The sequence below is a fragment of the Neopsephotus bourkii genome, unplaced genomic scaffold (assembly GCF_033783945.1).
Source record: "Neopsephotus bourkii isolate Nb327-2 ecotype Australia unplaced genomic scaffold, CSIRO-AGI_Nbou_v1 NB_1792, whole genome shotgun sequence".
Classification (NCBI taxonomy): domain Eukaryota; kingdom Metazoa; phylum Chordata; class Aves; order Psittaciformes; family Psittacidae; genus Neopsephotus; species Neopsephotus bourkii.
The window spans coordinates 75780-94048 of record NW_026902266.1 but is presented as its reverse complement, the minus strand read 5'-3'; the positions used below and the strand labels follow the sequence as shown (position 1 = coordinate 94048).

General features: G+C 33.4%; 1 protein-coding gene across 6 annotated transcripts in view; it reads left to right on the top strand.

Annotated features, from left to right (window-relative positions):
- The window catches only part of FMN1 (formin 1), a 188425-nt gene that overhangs the window by 158459 nt on the left and 11697 nt on the right, over positions 1-18269 (top strand). For all 6 annotated transcript variants that reach the window (XM_061342549.1, XM_061342548.1, XM_061342547.1 and 3 more), the window contains one exon: positions 16904-16955. In XM_061342549.1, coding sequence (XP_061198533.1) covers positions 16904-16955 — 52 coding nt within the window. The remainder of the gene's footprint in view (positions 1-16903; positions 16956-18269) is intronic.

Sequence of the window (18269 nt, the reverse complement as noted above, 5' to 3'; positions counted from 1 at the left end):
CCATGTCTTCATGCTTTCATGCATCTTTATCAGTTCTGCCTTCATAGCTATATTTCCAGGAAAATAATTTATTCTCTTTAAGTAATAAATTCTCATTGGATACTGAAATTCTGTATTTTCTTACAAACTTGTTCAGCAGTAAAAAAGGTGAAATACTGATTCTTTATTAGGAATCACTGGTTTTAGATCACAGTTCTAAGTGAAACCTTGTTGAAATAATTTTGACTAATTATAACCAAATGAAGTAATAAATCATTTAGATCTTGATTTCAAACTAGCATCCAGGAAGATATTTTTATTATTGTTGGTTTTAATTCCTAATATTCCTACTCAGATAATTTTATTATAACATTACTTGTTGCTATCTTAAACTAATTTTCATCAGGCTTTACTTGTTTCTATTTTATTTGTCAACAATACATAAAATACCATCTTATAATCACTTTCATGTAAGAAATTTATGCACTAACTTCTCTTCAACTCTACTCTAGCATATTTCAGCTGTCAGACTTCCAGTTTCTTGTTGATTATTTCCTACTTGTTCCTGAGTACATAAATATGCCATGTAAAATGCTGTTCTTGGCCTATATATACTCATGCATGGTAATTCATTCTCTTTGTCTAATAGCACCTGTTGTATGAACCCAGGGAAAACAACCTTCTTTACCTAGTTTATAGCCCTGTATGTTTTTTGAGTATAGGAGGATGATAATATAATTTCTTATATTACAGCAAAAAAGTTTTTTCCAACTCAAATCTCTACCACTTTTCAATCAAAGCAGGATGCTAATCTCATTTAATAGTAGTGAATCAGAAGTCAAGAATATTCCAAGACACTACTGTCAGTACCATTTTCAGAATACAATAATACTTCTTATATTTCTCTTCCTGTTAACAGGATATGCCTTTATAAATTTTAATATTGACAAAGATTATCAAGAAATACACATTGACACTTAGTTCCTTTAGTAGTCTGACAACAGTATATTGCTCGGTTTAAAACAGATATAAGGACTATGTTTTAATTCCTTATTCATAGTACTTTGGTAAAGCTTGCCTGTAATGACTTCCCAAAATACAAAAAATCCTTAAGAAATAATGTAAATTTTTACTTTTGTGCAATTTGTGTGCAATAAACAACTTGTCTCCCCAAAAAGAATTTAACAGAAAGAAAGAAAAATATTCTGAAACGATATATTGAAATTATGGCACATACTTGTCTTCCCACTAGTGTACTCCTCTACCTTAAACTACATATTGGATTATGATACTTGTGTTCTATTATATTTGTAAAGCTCTTGAACATTATAATGCTGAATAAGTGAAGCAGGAAAATAAAGAATAATTTTTAAGAGCATCACATTTCAGTAACAGCTGCTTGTTAAAATATGGTATGTAAACAGCAGCAGAAAAGCAATAGAACTTACAATGATCTTACAGTTTTCCTGATTTTTTTTTTTACCTGCAATTATGAAGCTGATTCTATCAACCAAAAATCACATTTCTGTAAAGATAACCAGTTCTATATCAGACAATCTTGGAGATTCTGGGACTATCCAGTCTGCATATCAAATCCTGATTCTTCCTTTTGTGAATAAACTGTACAAATATGAAGACTTTTCACATCAAAGCTTTATTTTTTTGTTCTACTTATCATAACTCTTTTTTCCCCTTCATTTGTTTTCACTGAGATGTTTTATTATCTCTGTCACACATATGCGGTTCTCACATTAAACAGTGTGGGAGGATATTTATGTCCAGTGTCAAACATGAAAAATATGTCATACTTCCTTGCAGGGATAATGTTTGCATAAAACTTTTTATCCTTCCCAGCAATGAAATTACAGCCCAGGCAAAGTTTGCATTTAGATCTGGAACGCTGTTTTATATGCCATCAGCAGAATTACTTTAATCTTTCAAACTGTTTGTGACAGTCACAACTGTTTTCATCACTCAAAGATCATTGTATTTAAACAGATGAAAGAGCGATTTACATAAATTGGCATGAATCTGCAACACACAACCTTATTGCTGTGGTACTGAGATTGTATAGTTAGACAATAGCCTCAAGTCCATAAGACACCAAATAAGGTGTCCTGGAATGTGATTGTATCCATATGCCTCTAACTAATGCAGTATTGACACTGAGCTGATTCAAAGAGCAAGAATTTGCTCTGAAATGAGTGTTTCCTCTTACACTACCAAAAGAATTACCAACATCAAAGTCCTGAAAACCAATGTTAATTAAAACTATGACATTTTAGGAAACTTTCATTTGATTATTTGAGAAACAGATACACATCAAGTTGCTATAATCAGTTCCACTATATCATGACAGTATAAAAATTGGAGCATTACATTCCATAAAAAATGTAATATGAATATAATTTAGAAGGACTTCAAATTAAAAATGCAATGTCATCCTCTCTTAGAAGACAAGGAAAGAATCTCTTAGAGGCAACAGTTCCTTCCATCTTCTTTTCAATTTGATTGTATTATACTGAATTACCATGAGTGATTTAATACAAAATTAAAATGTATACAATAGTTATAAAATCTATACCTAGAATTGCTGATAACTTTAATATAATCACTATCAGCTGCTGGGAGTTTAGCATTCTCTTTAAATTCTCATTGAAACCTTTATTTTCTTTTCAATTCCACTGTATTTCTTCCATTGCCCATATAATAGGTTTACAGGTAAATAGAACCATAGGTTACATATTTTGGTTTTTCACAGGGGTCCTAGTAGGGTGTTCTTTTAGTCCAGCTGTTTTCTTCGTCTTCACTATATTTTTATGAATTTGCTGGATGATTTCCTGTTTATCTACTTATCTTCTGGTGTCATTATTCTTTGTACTGCATTCAATTCCACTAGCATAGAGTTTGTTCTTGTGATATTCCAAGCCAGTGAACTAATAGAATTTAAATCCCTGGCAAAGCTTTTCTTGCAGGATATCAGGATGATACTGATTTATTACTTTAGATTATATCACCTATGAGCAAGTGCTTGAATATATGGAATATATTACTGCAAAGAAAGAGCAGAGTCAAGAATTGGAAAAGATTGGATAGAAGAGATTAATGCACTTGATGAATGATGAGAGGCCCAAACAGACTTGCTCTCAAAGACTTTAACACCTACCATCACACTGGTCACTCTCACCTAATGCTTGTCCCCTGGACTCTGTAATTTCATACCATAATCTTTGGATTAATTTCAGAAATACCCTTCACTGCTATCATAATACAAACTGATTATGACAGTAACATGCTTAATCTGATATGCATTTCTGTAGAATTTCTCTGTATGTTGATCTTTTTTCTCAATTATGTTTTGTACTTGTGCAAACACATGAATATTCTGCTTTAATGCTTTTGAGCATGATTGATAAGAATACTACATGCTGAAAATTTCAGGAAATCTGAGCTGTCTGGATCGGGTTCTGTTATGGTATAAACTGTATTTGCCTTTTTTAAGCAATGATGACAGGTAAAACCTGCAGGCCAGACAGGAAACAGCCATCAGAAGGAAGATTCTTTCTAAGAAAAAAGATAAATAAATTTGACACCCAAATTTGTTGAACAGTTTGGGTTGAACAGAGGATGTAGTGGGTTCATCTGTTTTGAGAACAAAAATAACAATCACAATGTTCATAGGGCAAATCTCAGAAATTCAAAGCTAATTAAAAGACAAAGCACCAGGTTGCTACTAGGCTCTCAAAATCGGAAAATGACAGAGTAAAAACATATGGATCATACCGTGTTGTAGGATTACAGCTATGATAAAAGACAGACTCCTCCTAAATTCAAGAAGGTCTGACTTCAGGTCATCATTCAACCTCTCCTGCAACTTATTCTGTGATATCTTTCTGCCTAAACACTCCAGATGCCAGGGCAAGATATTTAAGAATGTACCTTTGTTCTGCTGCTTTGTGAACACCCTGACAGAGGTGGAGAAATCAGTAGTTTTATTTCTCTTAAGAGATGTATGTATGGAATTAATTGGATCAGGACTTCTTTCATGGCATGTAAATCAATTCAAACTTTTTAGCAGCAGGATTTTTCAGCCATCTAAACTTTTTTCCCAAGTCAGCTATTTTGAAAATATCTAGATAATATTTATCAAAGGACTTCTTCTCAGCTACTCTATAGTATGTTTTAGGATATAACTATTTGTACAAAGCATGTGTATAAAGTCGTTCATCTTGAGATTGTCTTGCAATCTGAAAATTCCCTTCACAATGTTACCATCTCTGAAACGGAACTTGGTACCAAAGAGGATCCTAGTGCCCAAGGACAGGCATGGGTAACTGGCACAACAGTGCAGCTTCTTTGTTGAAGCAGAAAACTTTAAATGTTAAAGAGTATAATGCTGAAGGGAAAAAATGCTCAAAAAAAAAAAGTGTATTTGGGATGTTTATCTATAGAATTCTCAGTACAGTTTATCAGTAAATATTTATAATATGTTTCCTTACCTTGAATTTTGCACAAGGGGCCTGACCCATCATTGACTTAGAATTGAATGGGAGTTGGATAAGGCATATTTATTTGTAAGATTATTTAAGCTTTTCTCATCAGAGCTTCTTTCCTTACATGTAACTGGGTAGTTCTTAGGCAGAGAATCCCCAGGACAGCTGACAGATTGAAATCATGGTAGGGGAACTGCCTTTTAAGTGCCAGTCCTTTCTCATTTTAATGTAGTTTGACACTGGTTTGGTTTTGAAGTGAATGAAGTAAATTGTTTCAAGAATTAAAATTTCTTTTCAAATTAAAAAAAAATAATCCAAACATTTGATAACATTTCTAAAAATGTTGTAAAATAACTTATCCTTTTAAATATTTGATGTAAAGACTCTTGTGCCATTATAGATGCAAACACATTAAATTCCAAAGTATATTCTTGTTTTTACACTGAATATAATTTTTTAAGTCCATTCAACACTTTATTGTTCTAATGGGGAAAAAAAAAAAGAAAGAATTAAGCTCATTATAACTGGGTTATTGCAGCAGAATGAGTTTACATATCTAGTTTTGTGTTAATTGCCATCCTCAGAAATATTTTTTTGTGGGTTTGATAGGTAAGTTTGAATGAAAATGGTAGTCCATTAAAACTTCAACTAAGACTCAATTATATTTAACTCCTCTACTGACAGGTCAGTTCAAATTACCTCCATACTTTAGGATTTCAGTTAAATGATCGTTATCATGTGTTTCTGTTCTTCTGCCTTTTTCATGGACATAATAATGATTATTTAACAAAAATACTATTATTATTGTTGAGTAAAAGCCATTTCCAAGAGATAGGAGGTACCTCATTAACAGTAAGGTAATAAAGGCCCAAAGGGACTATGAGCAGAAAGTCTGCAGTCATGGCTTAGCTGCTGCACTCACATTCACTGATCCTATTACGTACTACTCATTTTTGTTTATTCCCTTTAAATAAGGATCGACATGAACATTTAAAAATGTTTACATCTGCTAGGGGGTAGAGGGGAAATCTGGGTATTCCCAGCATAGACTTCAACAGAAAATAATCAAGCAGTAAAAAAACAAAATAGAGCAGGTAGGTGCAATAATAACTCTTGTTATCTTCCCAGTCTTAAATTACACTAATAGGAGATTTTTACTCTTTTGCATACACTCTTGTTTCTCTCATTGTGGTACTATCTGAGTGCTTTCTAGGAATAAATTAAATGGCCTAACATGTCAAACATGCTTTATTTCTCCCGTCGTCCTTTTCCCATAAGAGGAACAGTAGGGGTTTTATTTGTAAATTTAGAGACACTTTTTTTATTTTAAATACAGTCTTCTATGTGTTTATAGAAAAAAAATCAAGCTCAGAAAAAATGTATGCCTTATGCTTAAATGCAGCTTGATATTTCTTGTAAAATTATTGATTAAAAGAATCCTAACAAAATACTTTCTTAAAGTTAGTGTCCTGGATTTTATCTGTGGCATGAAGGAGAAATATCGCACGTCCAAGTTTGCCTCTTCTTTATATTATGTTTCAAATCACAGGCCTTTCAAACTAGCAACTGGATAAATTTTCCTGCACAAGTCTAAATTGTAGAAGAACTTTCAGTTAAAAATAATATCTAAATATTTGACAAATATTTGTGATTTTGTAACGGAAATTATTACATTTTTGTTTGGGAAATCGAGCCTCTATTACTATATATATATTATTTACCATCTATCGTAACTATTTATGTGGAATGTATGTAGTCCAACAGAGGTGATTTTTCTATTGGTGTATTCTTTAAGTAGAAGTTAAATAAGACACATATGCTTTTTCATAAAAATGTATGTGATTTTTAGCAATATAATTTATTTATATTGTACTTGCTCCTTCTTATTTAATTCTACCTACTCAAACTTCGTATTTCTGAAGCCAAATTTTAGGGTTTCATGCTGAATAGCAATCTATAAACAGGAGTATTGTTGGTTAAAACTTCAGTTTTATTGAAATAAATTTTCTCTCTTGGATAAGGCATCAATTTATTTTATTTTTTTTTTATTTTCTTAAACTGCTAGGTGTTCTCCAAATTCAGTTTTGATTCAGGTATGATGAAGACTAAAATACTGAACTTTAGAGACCAAACTATATCAGGTGCAGTGATGTCAATAGATAAATGTGGAGAAGTTTTCTATCTTGTTGTAGCTATTTTGTAGTTTTATTAGAAAAATTTTCAAAACAAGGAGTGTTTATTTGGCGCATTTCACATCACTAAAATGCAGTTATAGATGCTAAAAAGAAATAGGCAAAAATCCACCTTAATATTTCAGCTTGCTTTTAAATGCAAATATTTAATATCAATATTTAGATTTAATTTTATTTTAATTTTTATTTGATTTACCCATAAATATGGGTAGCTGTGTACTTGAGAATCAATTTGGTCTTGGAATTCTCCTCCCCCATCCTGTCTATACGGCAGAACAAAAAGGGGAAGGTGACTGTCATACTTCCATGCAGCACATTTTTAGAAGGTCAGAATGATTAAATTCGCTCTCAATAATGTAGTTTTTCTGTTCATGCTTTTTATTGACAGTCTTTGTTTCTTAAAGAACCTTCATTGCGTTTTTTATTTAAACAGAAATGCAGCAAAGAAACAGATGTGTCCCATATAAAATATGCAATAAATCTTGTCTCACAAATTCTTTGCTCTGAACTTTCTGACAGAAACTGTCAAATATCCACTTTAATTCTAGTATAAAATGTTCACTTTGTGTCATGGCGCCAACCACCATATGCTGGAATAAAGTCAGTAACCAGCAGTAAAAAAAGGCAACATACACACCTTTGAAACAGTACAAGCAGTCAACAGTGAGAAAGGTATATATAAATCTATGGAGAATTAATCTCAGCTTTGCCACTATCCTGCTGAGCGTTTACAATGAGACTTTGCTCCTGACCACCAGAAGTGGCTTTGCAGGAGGAGTGTATCTTAATGAGGGGAAAATGTAGGGAAAACAAAGCAGCAACTTTTAACCCTCCACCCCCATCCCTTGGATCACCTAGAAGAGCATGTCCCAGTGTGTTCAAACATGTGGGGCCACTACACATCACGTATTGCTGTACTTTAGCTGATCATGTGAAACCAATATTGACTGAGCTCAATCAGCAGAAATGACTGTAGTTTCATAAATCATTGTTATCATTTCACAGGAGGAGGCAATGCTATGACTTTTCTCTCCTAAAAGTTTTCAGGCCACAGATTTCACAAGCTTTTCTGGAATTAGTTTAATTATATTTGTATAATTCATTATTTAACCACCAGATTAGATGTTGGTTTACCATTAATAAATTGTTTATATATATATATATATATATTCTTTTTAGTTTTTTTACAAGACCTCCTGCTTCTTATTGGTTTTGATAATCATTCAACTATTAAAAAGTTGGTGGTTTTTTGTTACAAAAACTTGCTGATTCTTAAAAGTTTTTACTTCTGCTTACAACAGGAGATTGTAGCTTCAGGTACTCTGGATAGCTTTCCAGAATAGATTGGATTTAATCTTGTTCTGTTTGAAAGGATGAGAACGAATTTTTCAGCTCCATAAACTGTTTAGATACATTTAATCATCTCAAAGATTAATCTTGGAATTAGACCATAATATTATAACAGTTTATTAAAAAAACTAGAATATATTTCTATAGTGGTTAAGTATTAATAAGCTTTAAAAAATATTATGCTCTGGAACCACAAATGTGGAAGAATAGGAGATTAATGGCTTGACTGCATTTTAAGAGAATGCAGTTTCAAATAATTTAATTGGAATAAATTATAAAATGTAATGCTAGTTCTTGCTTTGTAATTAATAACTCCAGATCATGGGAAAATAAGATTAATTCTAGTCTGAATTTTAATGAAACAATTACCTTTTTATGTAGAAGGTAACTGAAAAAAATAGCTTAAACTTACAAGTCCACTCTCACAGAATACAGTAGAAGCATCAGACCAAGAAACATAATCTTAAGACATATGGGACTTTATGAAAATAAATATAAAAGTTCTTTTCTTTATAGCTAGCTCTAATGTTCTGGTAAAATGACCTTCAACACTTTTTCTGGCACATTTATAGACAGCATTATCACTTTTAAAAGAAAACATAATTTCCTAGGTTTTTTATTACCTATGATAATAAACACTTTCTCTAATGTGTTGCTTGAATGTGTTCTGCTGGTGTTCTGTGCCTCTGTGTGTGTATAAATGTCTACAATTTGTTATGCTTTGATAACACTAAAAATACTGAATCTTTTATCACGTTAAAGAATTTCTGTGTGGTCTGTGTTAATTAGGCCTTGCCCAGTACCTAAGATACAGGTTGATAACTAATATTCCTGATTACTTGTGGGCAAACTTGTTTGTTTGTTAAGCGGCTTCCCAAGACTGCACAGGGGTTCTTTGTATGAATGAAACATTTGTACATATTCATCACTGGATGTGGGTTTCTTAGTTTAAAAGAAATAAATTTGTACCACTGCAAAGGAAAATAAACTTGTAAGGACTGTTTCAAGGGAAGCATGATTAAGACCTCATGGCAGCAAGTGTTCTGAAGATTGTTTTGAAAGTATTTAAGATGTCTGTGCCATGTTTTAAACCATCTAAAAAAAATTGCATAGCAAAATCCCATGTTAAGAATGTGATATTTTCTAATTTAGAGAAGAGGTAAAGGAAGCAAGGCTTATGTGATCACACTGCCTGTTGATTTTTCCCCTGCCAATAATTTTTAATGCATTGGCCAATTTTGACTAAGCGTGACAGAGCTAAGAGATTCTAAGATTCTAAGCTCCTAAAAACTCAGTAATATGTGGCTAAATAGACAAGAGTGACCCTATTGGCCTTCCAAGGAGAAAAAGCCTGTATCATGAACTCAGCTCTTAATTAAACATTAATGAATCCATCTGGGAACTTGCTCAAAAATATTTATTTGGCACAGTAGGCCAAGTTTTGTTGATTCCATTGCTCCCAGATCTTGCTTAACTGATACCATGGAAAAAAGATCTCTTGATAGGCGTGGGATTGTTTGCTTTGGGGATTTTCCGTATTCCGTGAAATAATTTGCAGTCATATTAAGTATGCATTTTTAAAATTTGAAATTAATACAATAAAAAGCAAAATGAATGATGTTTTACACTGTATATATTCTCCTCTGCTACATTTATATATGAAGTCAATTCTTAAGTGATAAGAACTATTTTTACAGAGCTAACTTTAATATTATATCTCAAAGCATAGAGTTATGTTAGAAGTAACTCATATTATCATGTAGAAAAAGCAGAACATTCAGATTTTATGTATAGCTCTAGGTAGGTCTATTTTTCTTGAGTATATCTCTGCCTAGAACAGGGTACACACCTCCTCTAGAATTTCTGTAACTTTGTAATTTGCTAAAACCTTTTAAGGTTATTGATAAAGCCTATTCAATAATCAGAGTGAAAAGTATAAATGTCTGAAATTACAAAATTAATTTTTACTGTGTGTACCTAATTTATGAGAACTTCTATACCCTCTGTTGCTATAAGCTTTATTGTAAGATGTGTTTTTAAGAAGTAAAACAGTTCTAAATTTGTATTCAGTCTGTATGAAATGTAAAACTTCATCCCAGTAGCATACGAGAGTAGATTAGAAATTAAATTTCTGTGTCTTTAACAATTCCAAAACACCAATTTTCATACTCAGTACCAAACTTATTCTTGTTAGTTAAGCCATTTTCAAAATACATTGTATTCCAATTGAATTATTTGTTTTCTGATTTCACATCTTCTTGCATTGATATGTGTATTATTATGAATACTTGTTTATTTGCAGTTGAACTTTATTAATTCGTTTAAAAGATTCTGTTATTTTGATTTCTATTCCTTTGAAATTCACATTTCAAGAAAGTTTGATTCTGATAGTGTCAGGTAATGAAATAAATTTTCATGTGTTACAGTACACAAAGTGTTAATTTATAACATTTACAATGTATTCTATTCATGGCCTTTTTCTGCAGGGCTCTATCGTTTTCTAGATAGTATGATAACACTAATAATAAAAATATTAAATTGGTGATTAAATGATGCTTGTGAACAATTTGTATAAATTGTTAGCCACATGAAATTTGCTTTGCTATCATCAGCGAAACAATAAAATGTCACACTGCATTGCAAACTGCAGATAATTTAACATGATAAATCAAGTGTCTGGACACTTTGACAGTAAAGAACCCTATAGACGTGATTTTCATGCATAAAAACTGCCCAAATGATTCAATTGATCTAAATCTTAGTATTCATCTACAGTGAGTTTCCTATATAGCTGTGTGCTGTTGCACTGGGTCCAGCTGGGATGGAGTTAATATTCTTCATAGCAGCCAGTATGGGAGTTGTTTTGGGTCTGTGGCTAAAACAGCATTGATAACACAGGAGTGTTTTGGCTATTGCTGAGCAGCACTTGCACATTGTCAAGGCTTTCTCTTTTTCTCATTCTGTCCCCTCAGCAAGTAAACCAGGGGTGGTCAAGAGTTGGAAAGGGACACAACCTGGATAGTTGACTCAGATCAAAAGAGTATGCCATGTCTGTCATGTCATGCTCAACAATGAAGGAGGGGAAAGGATTTTGGGAGAGGTAGGCATTGCTCAAAAAATGGCTGGGCATCAGTCGATTTGTGGGAGGTAGTGAGTGATTGTTCTGCATCGCTTGTTTTTTCTTCCCCTTTTCCTCATCTACTGAGCTGTCTATCATGACTTGTAGGTTTGTCTCACTTTTGCTCTTCCTGTTCTTTCCCCATCCCACTGTGGAAAAGGGGACAAAAGAGCAAGTGCTGTGTACTACATAGCTATTGGCTGCCATTAGTCTAAATTGACAATCATTAGGAAAGAACACTTTCATTAGATTGCTCATGATAGTTCGTTGTAGCTCAAAAAACTGCCAGGTGCTAGAATGCGCACCACCATGAAAATTTTGTTTTCCATATTATTACCTGTAGTCCAGGTAGGTTTTTTTAAAGGATTTCTTAAAACTTAAGTCTATGCAGAAAGATTCAGTGTTAACAGATCTATTGAAAGCAAAGCCAAAGAAGGCTAAATTCATCCCGCTGTTGACCCTGCTGTGATTTGTACTACTATATGGCATGGTAGCTTAAGCATGTCCTGAATCTGATACAAAACCAGAGAATATCTATATTGCTTTTTACCCACCTAGAAGGCCTTTGACATTTTTTCTTCCATTCTACATGGTCTTTGATTAAGTAGAGTTATTAAAAAGTTTCCCTTGTATGACAATTGCATTTGAGGATGGAGATATATATATATCATATTCTTAGTCATAGAGTCTTCTGAATTCAGCTTTTGATACCCAAGTATATCAGAATGAATAATTTCTAAGAATTTGGATCTCTGTTATCATATACTGATACGTCTTTATGCTTTAAAAAGACCAAGAAAATAAGGTCTTTTGAAAATAAGATGAGCTTGTTCTCTTTACATGGTAATGTCATAGAATATGGCAGTTTGGAAAAAGGTAGCGCAACTGAACCTTTCTGGAGGATATACTTTTCCTCAACCCTTGATTAAAGGGCTAGTATGTTTATAGGATGGGTTTCATCTTATGACTACCTTTCAGCATGCCTTGTTAAGAGGGTTTAGTCATGACGAATAAGGAGTGTGAATTCCTGTGAGCCTATAAAATGTCATAATAATCTTTTGTCATTATTTAAAAAGCCTCCATCCAGGCTCTCTAAAGTTCAGGGGTTTTGATTTGGTTTTGCATGGTTTGGTTTGGTTTTTTGGTTGGCTGTTTTGTTTTCAGGTTGGACTTTATTTTTATTTTTTTTTGTCTATGTGTTATCCTAGATTCTGTCTTAACTGTGGCTGATTGGAAGACACGAGTCAGAAAAGACCTATTTTCTTCTGCAGGGAAACAAAAACCTTGTTTTAAGGTGTTCCCCTACAGAAAAACCAATAATTTACCAGTCTCTAAAAGTTCGTGAAGCATAAGTTTTTGAACCACATGAACTCGGTCTTGGAATATAAAACAAAGAGTTCAAATGTCTTCATCCTAACTCATAGTGGCCTGAGTGTTCTCATTATTTTGAAGATTGTCATTGCTCCAGAATGCTTAGAAAACCTACAAAAAGTTATAAAAAGTTATGCATCAGATCTTTCAATTCTGAAAATAGTAAGATACTGAAAAAATAAAAAGCTGTAACGGGTACAGCTAGATCAGTACGCTTCTGTAAACTATCCTTCTTGCATGAATTCATGTATTTAAGTCAGAGAGAAATAACAGAAAATTTATCTAGTCAGACTCAGCATTAAAAATTTTCACTAGAGGCGAGAATTTTTTTGTGCAGTTGTGTCTACCCTTCTTTGTCTTCCCTTTCTTAGGGCAAGTAGTTTCACCCTTTTGTGCTTGCCTCTGTTAGTTACTGACCTCCAGCTTTCAGTCTGTGGCATCATTCAATATTTTTTTTCCTTTGTTCTTTCAGTAGCCTGATCCATGAAGAGGTCTCAGTTCTGTTGTAAATGGAAGCTGCTATGCATATATTAGACCCATTAAAAATAAGTATTTTCTGGTAATTTGTCATTCTGAAATGGTGTTTGGCATGCTGGTCTATCCTCAGCAAGTAGAACATGTAGGAGAAATAAGTTGAGGGGAGTTAACATTTCACTTTAGTACTGTTTCACTCGGAATCATTATAAAATGATGACTCTTCACACGCTTGGTTTTGCATTTCAGTAAAAAGAAATCACCAGAAATATCTCAGGTTTCTAAGGAAAATTCATAGTATCATAGTCCATTTATTCTCTTATTCTTTGAGTTAGATAGAAAGATTAATAACACTAGGTTCTGGTCGTCGGGGTTTGTATCCATCTCTATTGTAAAAGAATATTCTTACAGCAAACTAGAACTGCATATTTTTTAAATACTTGTTTTCCTTTCAAAGCTCTTGTCTGTAGAAAGACACAGAAATTCGTAATTGAACCTGGATTTTGTATCTATATTCAAAGAAGATACATTGATTAAGATTGTCTGCTTGACATAGGACAGGATCTGATACTTTATTCAGGATATGAACTAATCCAAATAGTAGAGCATATTAAGATGTGAGACCAGACAGCAAACTCTACATTTCATAGTTCCCTGTCATTTTCAAAGCTGGTTAAGTCTAACGACTCCAACAACAGACAGAAGGGTGTCTCCATACCAGATGCAGCTTATGGGAAATAATTTTGAAGGACCTCTATTTAATATGTATGCATGTAATGTAGAATACCTATGGCTACATTATGAAATAATTTGGTGCAGTAGGATTGGATCAGCAGACAGAGCAGTAGAGTCTGAGGCCAGGGTGTTTACAGTAGAGATGTAAGCTTTGAGTTAGATTTAATCTGAGGTGAACAGGTCCATCTCATGGGCTTCAAGGCTGCCTGAAGGCTTAAGCATTATTTTTGTCCTTTTGTCCCTGTTAAGTAGCAGAGTGTGTTTGCTGTGGACCTTCCTGTTTAGTTTCCTCCTAATGGAAATCAGTTTGCAAACACCAGAATTTAGCTTCAAACCAAATCAGTGCTCAATAAATGGGGACAGTGAGGAAATTTGCTTCAAAAGAATCCTAATTAAAAAGCTAATGCCAATAGTCACTGTATTTCAGTGTTGATTGCAGTTATGCTTTCTCCAATAGGCAGAACAGAGTGATACCAGGAGTCCATTTCAAAACAAACAATATGTGCTAGATATAGTTAGGCTATAGAGCACTTGCCACAACAATTTGTGGAAGCTAAAAAGCTTATAAAAGCTTAAGCAGAGAATGAGCAAGTTTTTGGGAGAGATTCCATTGAGAATTACATTGAAATGACATCCAGTGCAGGAAGCATTTTGTATGAACTACAGAGGCAGAGGAACACTCAGGGGAAGAAGGATCATGTGTTTGTCCTGGTCCTTAACTCTGAGTACCTGCTTCAGTATCTGCCAGAGGCAGGATATTAGCCTGGGTGAATCCCTATGCCAATCTGATATGGCTGTTATTTCATTCTTAACTTAAGGAAATTGAGGAAACTGAAATCAAACGTGGTCTCAGATGAAAGAATTATTTCATCCCACTTCAGCAAAAAGGAAATTCTAGGCAAGCAAATATGGTGTTACCAGAGAAATAAAAAGGCGGAAGTTCTTTAATTTACATAGTTCATTTTAATTGCCTGCCATAATTCCATGAATTAAGATGAGAATTGGTATTTTCACAATGGGGTTTTGAGGGCTGTTGAGGAAAACCAGTTTCATGGAAAACGTTACTGAGAGCATTGATAGTGTTATTCACTGCAGGTTGTGGAGAGGAGGAAAAGAGCAGCATTCTGAGTGGAAGGTTACTTAGAAATTGTATGGAAGATTAGAGAATTCCTCTGGTTTCTTGTCTTGAACATTATGTGGTATTTGTAACTCCTATTTACTTAGAATTTGTTGCATAGAGTTGTTAGTTTGTTTTCTTAGAAAGTCTTAACGTCTAAATTTCAAATAAATGCTTTTAAGCAGTTCCTTGGTAGACTTTTACAGTTAAAAATATGGAAAATACTGTTTTCTTCCTTCCTTTTTCCCCTTATATTGGTACACAAACACACACACTGTTACATTAATGTAAACTTTCTGTATTCCTTCCTAGAAGTCACACCTTTTTCCACTTTCTATAACAAATTAAAAGTCTCTTTCCTGTATCTTACCTTATTTTTTTCTTATAAGAATAAAAGATAGTAAGTCAGGTCTTACCTTCTAGCTATAAATGTATAACCATACATTAAGTCCTTATTAGTTACTGTGTTCTTGTTCATGTGCAGCGGCATGAGGATATTCAGTTTCTGTTGTAGCTGTGAATGTTGGGAGATTTGCCTTACCTAATAATTTTTCATTTCCTTAATCAGAAAGGAATTATTAATGTTTTAAAAACAAACAAAACCATAAAGTTTTATACGCAGTTCAGCTTTTAACCATTTTTGGTTTTCTATATGTAGTTAATTTTGTGTCATGATGAACCATCAGAATTCCAACCTATATTTTTTATTTTTAATGATAAAAATGAAAGGGCTGTGGAAATAATAAATTAAGTACAGTAGGTTAATGTTTGCTGAATTTCTCAGGAACCTAAGATGAAAGCAGTAAATCAGAGCTGCCTTACCTATTTCAGTTGTAGCTGACTTGCCACCAAGATTTGAGGCAGAGAATTTAATGGTATAGAATTAATCATCCTCCTTGCAAAGGCCACTCAATGTTGTTTCTAGCTTTTGTCATGCTGAAATAACCTGAGTAAGTATCTCCAGCACTCTTGCTCAATATGGGAAAACGTATGAGTTGAAATTAATTTCTTTTGCTAACAACAAATATTCTGAAGTAATCCAGTTTTTGAATTATTTTAACTATCTCTTTGTACAAACCTATGTGTCAGTAGCCTTGTAACAAAATGGAAGTTTTCTGGACAAATTTTGCAGTTGCTTTGCTTGTGAACTCGAGTTTGTTTCTGTATTTCAACCAGACAGTGCACTCTTATAGACGGGGCAGCAAAAAGATACAGTTCTTTATCTTTGTATAAAGAAGTGTCTGAATTCTGTTTATATTAACATTTGCGCTCACTGGATTATTCTGATGTGGGGTAGGAATAACTTCTGTGTTAGTACTGTTTTACTTATGTGGTATTCTGCTGCAGCTAAAGTTGCTCCACTGTATTAAGAAAAGCTGATCAACAGTTTAATAAAACATAATGCTTTTGCTTAAGTACCCAGCTCAGGAAACATTTTCAAAAGTAGAAATGCCCATTCTTTGGAAATCAAATCCTTTTAAGTACTTTGTATGAGCATTCTGTAACAGAGGGGCTCAGATTGACTAATCATATTTCAAACTCTGCACTGCTTTTTGAAAAAATCATGTACATACCATACACTTAAAACTTAGTACATGTGTTTTCACTTTCCAGCTTCCTGAACAAAATGTGATAGCTATGTGGAACAGTTGGTGTTAACTGTGTTTGGTACCTGTTCAATTCCAATTGAACTTCCAATTATTTGTGCTGCAAAACCAGGTTTAAATTTGTAAGTTCTGGTCTGCAACAATAAATAAACATACACAACTTAATGTTCTTTTTAAAAAATCTGAAAGCCAAGTTTAATTATTTGCTTTTTATTCAGATTAATGTCTACAACTAATATTTTATATTAGGGATCTTAAATGACTTTTCAAATCTGTTACACTTTATTGGTGTGCATTTCATTTAGGTACAAGAAATAAATACAAATTGAGTATTAGCAAACCTTTATCACATTTATTATACTTAGTATACAACCTATCCAGTTTTAAATATAAAAGATGTTTAATCTGTGGAATCTCTAAAGCAGTAAGGTGGAAATTTATATCTCTTAAATGTTTTTCATTGGCAGCTAAAGAAGAACATAAAAAAGAAGAGAGTAGTTTGGAAAATGCACAAAAATGGTAAGGTTTTTGCTAGTGCTTTCTAACAGTTTATTTTGGTCAAAGACATTATTGATCTTAGGGATTGCATTAAATATGAAAAAGGATCAGTGCTTCAAAGAAGTAATATGCTTTCTGAAAAATTCTTATATAGTCTTCCAGGAAAAAGTTCAGTTGATTTTTCAGCAAAACAGTATACTAAGTTTGAGGTTTTAATTACTGTCAACATTGAACTGAATCACAGTTTTAACAAAATATAGTAATATCTAATTAACTACTTAATGTAGTAAAAATGCATTCCATTGTCACTGAACATTTTCAGCACTTTAGGTTGCTGAATGCAGTATACTGAGGAATTTGTAAAATCCCAATATTTTATTGCCTTAGCTAGACAAAAGAGGCGAAAAATGGGGAGAAGTGAGAGAAATTGATTTCTAGATAGATAGTAAAATATTTAATAAGTTTGTATTTCTAATAATTTTATTTACCAAATTAGTTTTGTAATAGTGAAGGATCTGCCTTAAACATTGTTGTGTTAGCTATGGAGCTACTATAAATCAAGCAGGGTAAATTAATTGTTAACTCCTTATCAATATTTTGTCTTTGTGGTCGCTAAAGGGAAATTAGTGGTAATCTGGGTTTTAATGTTACTTTCTAACCCCAGAGTCACTCCATCTGATTGAGACACCTAGGTTAGCCTTCCTGGACAATCAGGAAAGGAGAGATAGGCACTTCCCAAATGCAGTTCAAGTCTTTGGTGAATTGGTGCTATTTGCTTGCAGAAGGTGCCTAAATTGGCTGGAGTCTTCACTGACATGAGCTAGGGCTTTACCTCTTCATTTAATTTGTTGAGGGTGTCATCTGGCTTGTTTCCTTTCTACCTAGCTCAAAACTTACCATTTGTGGCACAGTCTCATATCCTAGGTGGTTTGTAGCCTTTCTGGAGCAGAGTAGACTCTCCAAGGTATGGAGATGTGCTTAATTTACAGTTGAATTGAGGAATTAATTGTCTGAAATGGAGTTTGGGTTTTTCAGTTGCTAACTAGATGTTCACTTTTTCAAATTACTGCTAAAAGTATTTGTGAGTTTTGAAAGTCAGAAAGCAGAGCAGGAGGCCAGGTTAAGCAAGTTGAAAGCAAAAAATACCTACAGGGGGAAGGGCTGAAGATGAAACACGAAGAGGGGATGAGGAGTTACATGTCAGGATGAAGGCAGAATGATAGTGTGTGGGAATTCAGAATCCTGGAGCAAGCAGGGACAACTGTATGAGCTACAGCTGGGATGGAGAAGGGTTCTGTTAGGAAGAAGAGAGCATGATGTTACAAGGGCTTCTGT